Genomic DNA, 12009 nt, shown 5'->3' with positions numbered 1-12009 from the left:
CAATGGGATGACCCAGGACATGCGAAACGTCCAGGGTAAACCATGGAAAGGTCTGTCGGGGGCCTGGGTGCCAATAAGGGAGCTGTGGTTTCGGTGCATTCCACATGCCGGCGAGACAATGGATATGAGCGAATTGGGCCTTTCCTTCTTTTATATGCAAGACACATCCATATAGAGCAAGTTCTTCACAAAATGCAAACTAATATTTAACACAGTTTATGCCCTTCACTCATTCTCCTGTTATATTTCCTTCAAGTCACCTTAATTTTTTTTTTTTTCCAAAGACAATACATGCAGGAAGGGTGAGTACTGCCGGAAAAACTCATCTTCCATATTTCAAGATGTTGTTCAAGTGTTTACGGTCGGTAGTTACGAGATGACTTCGACTGCCTTAACGACCCCTGAGAGGTTGATATAGGCTTAAAGCTGTAAACAACCGCCCAACCAACTTACCAACCAATCATGGTTTTTAACAACCGCCCAACCAACTTAACAACCAATCATGGTTTTTAACAACCGCCCAACCAACTTACCAACCAATCATGGTTTTTAACAACCGCCCAACCAACTTAACAACCAATCATGGTTTTTAACAACCGCCCAACCAACTTAACAACCAATCATGGTTTTTAACAACCGCCCAACCAACTTACCAACCAATCATGGTTTTTAACAACCGCCCAACCAACTTACCAACCAATCATGGTTTTCATATTCAAACAACCGCCCAACCAACTTACCAACCAATCATGGTTTTCCTATTCTGTGTTCACCGCTTCGAGACACCGGGGAAACACTGAAACAGACAACGAATGATGGAGTTAAAAGAGGACGTAGGAGGAGAATTGCTTCAGTACCCCGAAAGATGTTCGGAACGTCTCCGAAACTGTTCAAATGGGGATATTTCCTCGTATAATTCACGCCAGTAAGGAGGTCTTAATCACCAGGTAAACCCCCCCCCCCCCCCGCTCCTAATGGCTAATTGCAGGCTAATGGATTCCTCCGTGCAGTCTCGAACACTGTCTCATTGTCTCGAACGCTGTCTCATTGTCTCAAACGCTGTCTCATTGTCTCGAACGCTGTCGCCATTGTCTCGAACGCTGTCTCACTGTCTCGAACGCTGTCGCCATTGTCTCGAACTCTGTCGCCATTGTCTCGAACGCTGTCTCACTGTCTCGAACGCTGTCGCCATTGTCTGGAACTCTGTCGCCATTGTCTCGAACGCTGTCGCCATTGTCTCGAACGCTGTCGCCATTGTCTCGAACGCTGTCGCCATTGTCTCGAACGCTGTCTCATTGTCTCGAATGCTGCCTCCATTGTCTCGAACGCTGTCTCATTGTCTCGAACGCTGTCACCATTGCCTCGAACGCTGTCTCATTGTCTCGAACGCTGTCTCATTGTCTCGAACGCTGTCGCCATTGTCCCGAACGCTGTCTCCTTTGTCTCGAACGCTGTCGCCATTGTCTCGAACGCTGTCTCCTTTGTCTCGAACGCTGTCTCATTGTCTCGAACGCTGTCGCCATTGTCTCGAACGCTGTCTCATTGTCTCGAACGCTGTCGCCATTGTCTCGAACGCTGTCTCATTGTCTCGAACGCTGTCGCCATTGTCTTAGTCGGTGCTCCACTGCCGTCGCTTCACTTCGTTGACCAACTACTCTGGACGTCGCTATATTGTCTTCAGTGTTAATGAACTGCCTCGAACGGCTTCCCTTTTGTTTTGAACGCCCGTTCCATTGTCTTTACGGCTGTCTCTTCCTTCGTAAATCTGAACGCTGCTCCATTTTCATGACTGCTTCTTTCTCGTCTTCATTATTTTTGCTACGCTTTGTGCATTTCTTTTATCTACTCGCAAAAATAAAACAAAACAAAAAAAAAAACAAATGTCTGTCTTTCAATCACTCTGAGCCACAGACCGGGCCACGCAGACGCTGACGTGCGCAACGTCTTAAGAAACATGACGAGAGCAGCGCATGTGAACCTTCTCTTCGCAACGTCTCGCGTCAACCATCACCAAACCATTATTTCTCCCAACCCTGGGACACCTATATAACAAAACACGACGTATGAGACTCGTTAGTAATATATATATATATATATATATATATATATATATATATATATATATATATATATATATATATATATATATATGGTACCGTCGCGCTCAAAGTTGTGTTTGAGGGTCGTATTCTCTTGGCCAAGGGTAGTAATATCGTGTTCAGGGGTCGTACCGTCGGGCTCAAGGGTCGTACCATCATACTCAAAGGCCAAAGAAACAATAAACAAAAAAAAGAAAACTACACCCGCCCTCAAAGCTTATCAAACACACTCTTAAAACCAAAGTCTAAAAGAACCCACAACACCCCCCACATAACACAGGAAAACCCCACCACACCCCCACAGAAAGATGAAACCCCTCACATGGGCGCCCTCCGAACCTCACACACACACACACCCTCCTCCCTCAACACGGGCGCCCTCCGAACCTCACACACACACACACCCTCCTCCCTCAACACGGGCGCCCTCCGAAACTCACACACACACACACACACACACACACACACACACTCTCCTCCCTCAACACGGGCGCCCTCAGAACCTCACACACACACACGCTCCTCCCTCAACACAGGCGCCCTCCTGGCCCAGATGAAACCCCTCACACGGGCGCCCTCCGAACCTCACACACACACACACCCTCCTCCCCACCCTCCAACTCCTCCTTTTCCCTTCCCTCCAACACAGGCGCGCGTCCTCCTGCCTCCGCCCACCTCGACCTACCTATATGGACGTTGAGTTCGAGGTTGGGCATGCTGTGGTTGGGCCACGGGAGGGTGAAGTACTTGATGAACTGCTGCACCTCGGTGGCGATGACGTAAGTGGTGAGCCCCAGGGCCACCACACAGTAGCCCAGGCTCCCCAGGCTGTTCAAGTGGCAGCTGCAACATTTCTGTACACAAACGGAAAGGGAGAGAAAAAAAAGATAGATCAATACTAGCTGGAATGGTCGGGTTATCATTATCATTTACTAACATTAGATCAATAATAACTTGATTGGTAGAGTTATTATAATCACTTACTAACATTAGATCAATAATAACTTGAATAATAGTTATTGTAATCACTTACTAACATCAGATCAATAGTAACTTGAATGGTAGAGTTATTACCATCACTTACTAACATCAGGTCAATAATAACATGAATAGTAGTTATTACCATCACTTACATCATATCAATAATAACTTGAATAGTAGTTATTATAATCACTTACTAACATTAGATCAATAACTTTAATAATAGAGTTATCATAATCACTTACTAACATTAGATCAATAATAACTTGAATAATAGTTATTATAATCACTTACAAACATTAGATCAATAATAACTTGAATAATAGTTATTATAATCACTTACTAACATTAGATCAATAATAACTTGAATAATAGTTATTATAATCACTTGCTAACATCAGATAAATAATAACTTGAATAGTAGAGTTATTACCATCACTTACTAACATTAGGTCAATAATAATTTGAATGGTAGGTTTATCATAATCACTTACTAACACTGGATCAATAATAACTTGAATGGTAGAGTTATTACCATCACTTACTATCATTAGACCAATAATAATACGCAAAATTATTCAGTCACTAACATCAGATAAATAATAACTTGAAAGGAAGAGTTATCATCAGTCACTAAGATCATATCAATAATAACTTAAAAGGTAGAATCATTTTCAGTTACGGACACCAGATAACCGACAGCTCCATACGAAGAATTATGTTTCAGTCACCAACACCAGATAAACACTATCTCAACACGCAAAAAAAAACTGTTCTCATTCACCAACACCCACATGCATGTGGTCATCTGCAGTTGAGTGAGTGTAGAGAGAGAGAGAGAGAGAGAGAGAGAGAGAGAGAGAGAGAGAGAGAGAGAGAGAGAGAGAGAGGAATGTTTATTCAAGAACGTTTCAGTCTCTTGTTGATCTGACAGTCAATTGTTCTGTTGACAGAGAGGTGGTGGTGGTGGTGGGCCAGGCTGCCAAACATTCTGGGTCAAAGCCTTCACACCACAGCATTTTCCTCCTTTATATATATATATATATATATATATATATATATATATATATATATATATATATATATATATATATATATATATATGGGCGGGTAGATGAACTAAATAGCAATCAACCTCATAGTTAACACCAATAGTTTGGTGTTAATAGTAATAATGATAGGTACAGAATAGGTTTAGGAACACTGCGTGTGTGATACGTGTGTATGTTACGTGTGTGTGTGTGTGTGTGTGTATGTTAGTGTGTGTGTGTGTGTCATAAATACACATATCCCCCCCCCAAAAAAAAAAATAAATCCCTCATATGCCATCGTACATCGACAAACCCAGTAAAATAAGTCTATTCTAACCATCCCTCACGACCTCTGGCAACGTGTACCAGACTCTCTTTTGTTTTTTCCTCCCAAAACATAACATCGGATTTCACCGATCACACACCCGGCCAATGTTTATATTAAAATAAATCTGAATACTACACACACACGTACACACACGTACACACACGTACACACAAGCCACTATTTTTGAAACCCTGGAGTAAAATCTCAACGTTAAAGGCGAAATGTTCTTCAAAGGCTTTTAGACACGACGCCCAGACCAAAGCTTTTCCACATTTTCTATGAGATGAAAATAAAAAAAAGAAAACTGAGTAATGATGACCGATAATTAATCTACCATTTTCTATGAGGAAAACAGAACCTCTCCCCCAATGATGACCAATATTCAATCTATGGGTCAAATATTTGTCCAAAAAAAGAGAAAAAAACGGGAAAAGATCTTAATACACAAAATGCAATCTTCCCACAAAACTTGACCTTAAATAATGACACGGAAAATCTTTTTTCTATATTCATTCTCTTCTGTGAAAGTCTAGCTAAGTAAGCGCTCTCACTTACTGATTATAACTTCCTGCCCCCTGGCCTACGGTGGCTGGAAGTCAGTTCAGGAGCGAGCGGCTGAAGTTATAGCTGTGTATCTTACTGAACTGTTAACTAGAACTACGGGAGTATATAAAGTTCAGAAACTGATCATGAATAATGTAATAGATTTTTTTATTACTTTATTTTTTAATCTATTACTTTATTTTTTTAGCCTGCAACTCTTTTTCACTGTTATACGCTCTTGTTTAATGTATCTACTCGTCTTATTAAGAAATGAGTAAGTAAGTAAGTGAGTTTTTATTAGTCCAATTGTAATAAAAGATATATTACAAAATGAAATTCTTCTTGGCTTTGAGAATTATAAGTCAAATCTACATGATAATTAATTGAATGGCTGAAACTATATATTTATTATATAATGTTATTAATCACATGATGTTCATCATCTCTTGTCTCTTTGAGGAAGGGAAGCACTTTATTAATAATCCAGTCTGGAATCATCGAACAGAGTTTCGATACAAAGAAAAAAATTTATTTTTTTTCTTCTTTCCTCAGTTGATGCAACATTGCAATCCATTTTTCTCCTGTGTGATTTGTACTCGAGGCGCTTATTGAATATGTGTTGTGTAGTCGGGACGGTGTTGCAGTCAACACATCGTGGGTGTAGGGGGGAGAGAGAGAGAGAGAGAGAGAGAGAGAGAGAGAGAGAGAGAGAGAGAGAGAGAGAGAGAGAGAGAGATTGTAGTCAACACATCGTGGGAGAGAGAGAGAGAGAGAGAGAGAGAGAGAGAGAGAGAGAGAGAGAGAGAGAGAGAGAGAGAGAGAGACGCTGGTGTGAGGCAGAAGGTTTGTTTACAAGGTAGCTGGGCCAGCAAGATCCACCTCTCTTCTGCTGCTCACAACAACAACAACAACAACAAGAACAAGAACAACAGCAGGAGGTCAACCAGTGGCCAACGTCTAGTTTGAAGTGGTCAGTCCCGAGCTTGTGCAATGACTTGGTTCACCAAATATGGCCTCCTAGCTAGCTACGTCTCTTCGTTGTATACCATCAACTGACTGTTATCCTTCTCTCTTGCGTCTCCCCTGATGATGTGATTATTACCCGAAAGTGCACTTGGGAAATTACCGTGTTTCATTTCCTCCTGGATATATATATATATATATATATATATATATATATATATATATATATATATATATATATATATATATATATATATATTTAACTGATGACCTGGTACGGACGCACGGAGCTATAGACAAACAAACAAACACCCCATGAAATAGGTTCTCATAACAACGGCTTAATAACCAGCGGTGGGGAGTGTAGGTAGGTAGGTTAGGTTAGGTACCTACCCTCCATACCTGTTGCCTGAGCAGCAACGGGGGAAGACTGACACCTGCCCTGGCCAAGGACGCTGTAATGAAATTCCAAGCAGCAGCGAAGGCAGGCAGGCAGGGCCCAGCTCCCTCACACCGCCCAGAGATGCAATAGAAAATGTCTACACCAACGTGCAACACAGATCCACACAAACCTGACTTTATTAAGATTTGCCACCTGCGAGTCTCTCTCTCTCTCTCTCTCTCTCTCTCTCTCTCTCTCTCTCTCTCTCTCTCTCTCTCTCTCTCTCTATGTATATATATATATATATATATATATATATATATATATATATATATATATATATATATATATATATATATATATCGTTAGGATATAAAGTTGAATTCCCAAATAAACCAGAAGGTTCCATTACACGAATAGTAATTCATTCAACATCATAACAAGAATATATATATATATATATATATATATATATATATTACATTATCTAACACGGAGGTAACTCTAATCATTGAAAAATGGCCTTAAACATTAACCATCCCATATTTACATTATCCCTTCTTAAAATTACAGAGAAACTGTAATCTCAAATTTTACCCAACTGCACTGACAGATCACACGACTCACGAAACACTGAAATGTATCACGAAATATACAGACTGGTTTCTCGTATGATCCCACCGAGGCTTTCTGGAGAGAGTGAACAAAACACAAACACACATGGCGTCGGGAAAAAAAAATATTCCTCTGAACTTCGGTGCCCGTGTCGAGAAGTATCCATCGTAGATGCTGTAACAACCCCAATGTGAGACCCAGCATCTTTGATGTGTCGCGTTGGCCTGCCATCTCCTGCCCTCGTGGGAGAAAGGAGGTGGGGGATGTTGGAGGTTCTTCTCTCGCCATCTCACTCTCGTGTGGGACAGACTCAAGCAAGATTCACTCTCGCCCTCATATAGGAACACACACACACACACACACACACACACATACAGTAGGGGGTCCACACCCACAAAGGGAACCCGGGTCTGATCTTTATCTTTGAGGCAAAACCATCTATCTATTGAGCTTTGGAGGGAAGGATGGGTTCTGGGAGGTGAAGACTTCTGGGTAGGGTGTAAGGGAATTTTTTTTTCTTTCTTTTTTTTCATCGGGGATTCCTGACCGTGACGCATTCAAGGGCCGTCCAGGGGTCGAGCGTATAGGTTCGAATCCTGGTTGCGACAGTCGGCCCACAGTCAACAAAGCTGTTCATCAATCCTAACCAAAAAAGTAAATAAAAGTAGGCAATATATTAGTGTAACCAGCCCATTTCCCCACACATATAGTACTGTAGGTTATTGGAATGTTATTGCTTATCGACTGTTAAAAGGCCATTAGAGCAGACGTAACAATCACCCACATTAACACTTAACTAAGGAACACGTTCGGGCTTTTACAATCGTTAGCTCCAACGCGTAGTGACGCCCGCCACCTGCCCGCTCTCTACCCGCTCCAAGATTCACGTTAAAAATACATTACTTTTAATGTGTGTGTTGTTTTTATTATGTTGCCGGACAACACTACCAACGTACAAGCTGGTTTAGGGAGGAATCACTACCCCACACACACACACACACACACACACACACATGCCAAGGATCTTGCATCGTCTGTGCCACGTAAACAACACATCTGTGGTCTACCTCACCTTGTATACATATCACCCTGAACCAAACGTGACAATCTAACGTTCGCTTTATCCCCTTCCTTATCTCCTCGAGTCTTGACCCTCCCCCCCAAACACACCCACACCCCCGCGGGAGACACACACACACACACACACACGACGAAAAACACTCAGGAGTATTTTGTTTTTTCCTTAAACCAGACGAGACGACCTGCCTTTTCGAGGTAGTGCATCAGATGTGCCAGGCTGGCTGCCTCCTGGACCACAGTGTGGAGGCACTGCTCGCCTACCAGAGTGGTGTCGCACTCGACCAACTTGGGGTGGAGGGGCGACGAAAAAAAAGAGGATGGAACGGAGGGTCGTTTGCTACCGGACAGCCAGCTGGTTTCCTACCTAGTTACCTGGGCCAAAAAAAAAAAAGGGGGAGTCATACTTGACAGCCACTGAAGTGGCGTCTCTCTCTCTCTCTCTCTCTCTCTCTCTCTCTCTCTCTCTCTCTCTCTCTCTCTCTCTCTCCAGAGGCGGGCGGGGTCGTACCCGTCATATTAAGTAACTCCCTGGTTGGGTGGCTACCTACCAGGCAGAGAGAGAGAGAGAGAGAGAGAGAAAACACACTAAAGTCACTCACGAACGCGCCACACATCGCTGTGACACTCGGGCCAACACCATCATCAAACTCTCTAATAACAAAAATACGGTACGAGTTTTCTCCCCTCCAATCTTGGGGCCGACCTAACACACGCACACAGACCACACGGAGGAGGAGGAAGGGCCTTGCTGCCTGAACCTTAACGTCTGGCAGCGGGGCCACGTCGAACCTTAACGTCTGGCAGCGGGGCCACGTCGAACCTTAACGTCTGGCAGCGGGGCCACGTCGAACCTTAACGTCTGGCAGCGGAGCACGCCGAGTGGACGCTGCCGGGCGCGCGCGTGTGTGAGAACTGTTCGTACGGAACTCCACGGATCTTCAAACCATGATTTCGTTAAGTCATATAACAAGGTCGTATGATCCTGCGCTTGCCTTGCGTCATGGCAATGATGATGATGACCACCTCCTCCTCCACACACGGGTCAAGGACAATGAAAAGGTGAAGGATATATATAAAAAAATATACATAATATCAAAGATATATGGCGAAGGCTACCTTTTACAACGAAGACATTTTTCTATAATTCTACAGCTCGCGTTTTTAGACCATACAACATGAAACACCTATATATATATATATATATATATATATATATATATATATATATATTTTTTTTTTTTTTTTTTTTTTTTTTTTTTTTTTTTATACTTTGTCGCTGTCTCCCGCGTTTGCGAGGTAGCGCAAGGAAACAGACGAAAGAAATGGCCCAACCCCCCCCATACACATGTACATACACACGTCCACACACGCAAATATACATACCTACACAGCCTTCCATGGTTTACCCCAGACGCTCCACATGCCCTGATTCAATCCACTGACATCACGTCAACCCCTGTATACCACATCGCTCCAATTCACTCTATTCCTTGCCCTCCTTTCACCCTCCTGCATGTTCAGGCCCCGATCACACAAAATCCTTTTCACTCCATCTTTCCACCTCCAATTTGGTCTCCCTCTTCTCCTCGTTCCCTCCACCTCCGACACATATATCCTCTTGGTCAATCTTTCCTCACTCATTCTCTCCATGTGCCCAAACCATTTCAAAACACCCTCTTCTGCTCTCTCAACCACGCTCTTTTTATTTCCACACATCTCTCTTACCCTTACGTTACTCACTCGATCAAACCACCTCACACCACACATTGTCCTCAAACATCTCATTTCCAGCACATCCATCCTCCTGCGCACAACTCTATCCACAGCCCACGCCTCGCAACCATACAACATTGTTGGAACCACTATTCCTTCAAACATACCCATTTTTGCTTTCCGGGATAATGTTCTCGACTTCCACACATTTTTCAAGGCTCCCAAAATTTTCGCCCCCTCCCCCACCCTATGATCCACTTCCGCTTCCATGGTTCCATCCGCTGACAGATCCACTCCCAGATATCTAAAACACCTCACTTCCTCCAGCCTCTCACCATTCAAACTCACCTCCCAAATGACTTGACCCTCAACCCTACTGTACCTAATAACCTTGCTCTTATTGACATTTACTCTTAACTTTCTTCTTCCACACACTTTACCAAACTCCGTCACCAGCTTCTGCAGTTTCTCACATGAATCCGCCACCAGCGCTGTATCATCAGCGAACAACAATATATATATATATATATATATATATATATATACCACAGCGCCCATACCAGGACCCCCCCCCCCCCACAACCCACCTATCACAGCCACGGGATCTGTCTCTCCTCGTCCTGTGCAGGTAATTTACTCCACAAGATGAATTAAAGGCGAACTACGAGAGAGAGAGAGAGAGAGAGAGAGAGAGAGAGAGAGAGAGAGAGAGAGAGAGAGAGAGAGAGAGAGAGAGATGGCCACAAAACCTGGAAAAGATGGTACGCTCCCTGCCCCTAGACCACTATATACGAAATCCCGTCCGCTCAAGATCGAAATTCTCTCTCTCTCTCTCTCTCTCTCTCTCTCTCTCTCTCTCTCTCTCTCTCTCTCTGATGCTCCTCAATCGCTCTATGGCCGGATGGTTTATGAAAACCCAACTCCTCTCTCCCTCCTCCTCCTTCACCCGGGTCAGCGTGTTAGTTAAACCACCCTAAACCACCCTATATATATATATATATATATATATATATATATATATATATATATATATATAATTCTGCGGGAGGAGATGCCTCTATAATTCAGACATACGGACGCGAGGCGAGGGAGAGCGGGGAGAAGTTGACTATAATTCTAAGTTATGATGCCGGCACGGGTCCCTAACTGCGTGTATATAACTCAGGACCTGTGGGAGCTCTTTAACTCCCAAGTTATGACGGCTTGGGGCACCAACACCACAACTGCCTCGCGTCATTCCCGGACGCCAAACCATTGGACATCACCTTCCAAACTTAACACTTTAGGTTTAACACTGTACAACCCTCACCGGAGACACCCCCTAATTAAATGGGTTCGAATCACCAATTAAGAGCTCTATTACTAGACCAATGAGACGTTAATCATAAAGATCATTTTTGAGCGCTGATTACGGTTGCCTCACAATGAATAACATTCATTCGTAATAACAACAATAATAATAATAATTAGAATAATAATAATAATAATAATAATAATAATAATGATAATGATAATAATAACAATAATAATAATAAAAATAATGATAAAAATAATAATAATAATAATAATAATAATAATAATAATAACAATAATAATAATAAAAATAATGATAATAACAATAATAATAATACGTTAAGGGTTGATAGACCTTTCAACGTTTTCTATTTCGAGCGTTTCTCGAACGCATTATACACTGTGGGCGCCTCCTAGTGTCATGACCTTAAACTACTCAAAACTTCTAAGAATATTCTAGTGTGTGTGTGTGTGGGGGGGGGGGGTGTTAGAAAACCCCCCCACCTGACATCACTATGCAAATTACCTGGATTAAGACCTCGGCTAATTTGCATACACAACAGCAAAAAAAAGGTGAGCAGCTGGTGTGTTGCAGACCAGAGGTGGCTGACCTCCTCCTCCCTGGGTCCTGCACGTGTCCTTCATTCATATTTTCTTTTCCTTTATCTTCTCTTCTTCTTCTTCTTCTTTCATTTTCTTCATTCTGGTGTTCTAAGTCATCGGCATCTTCGCCCGTCCAAGATCCTTCGAGAAGTCATAGTCGCCATCATGATCATCATCATCATCATTATGATCATCATCATGATCATGATCATCATTATGATCATGATCAATCAAGATCAATCTCACTTTCATTCACACACTCACTTTCAAACTCTGCCTTCCTGCATGAACTCTCACCTTCTTTGTGTGTGTGTGTGTGTGTGTGTGTGTGTGTGTGTGTGTGTGTTGTGTGTGTGTGTGTGTGTGTGTGTGGTGTGT

At 42.7% G+C, this 12009-nt stretch overlaps 1 protein-coding gene across 5 annotated transcripts in view; it reads right to left on the bottom strand.

Annotated features, from left to right (window-relative positions):
* Positions 1-12009, bottom strand: part of LOC139754161 (uncharacterized) — a 448889-nt gene that overhangs the window by 115931 nt on the left and 320949 nt on the right. For all 5 annotated transcript variants that reach the window (XR_011713842.1, XM_071671339.1, XM_071671349.1 and 2 more), the window contains one exon: positions 2785-2953. Coding sequence is in view for 4 of the 5 variants with exons in the window: in XM_071671339.1 (XP_071527440.1) it covers positions 2785-2953 (169 nt within the window). In the remaining variant the exon portion in view is untranslated. The remainder of the gene's footprint in view (positions 1-2784; positions 2954-12009) is intronic.

The sequence above is a fragment of the Panulirus ornatus genome, chromosome 2 (assembly GCF_036320965.1).
Source record: "Panulirus ornatus isolate Po-2019 chromosome 2, ASM3632096v1, whole genome shotgun sequence".
NCBI classification, from domain to species: domain Eukaryota; kingdom Metazoa; phylum Arthropoda; class Malacostraca; order Decapoda; family Palinuridae; genus Panulirus; species Panulirus ornatus.
This window is presented reverse-complemented; position numbering and strand designations above follow the sequence as displayed.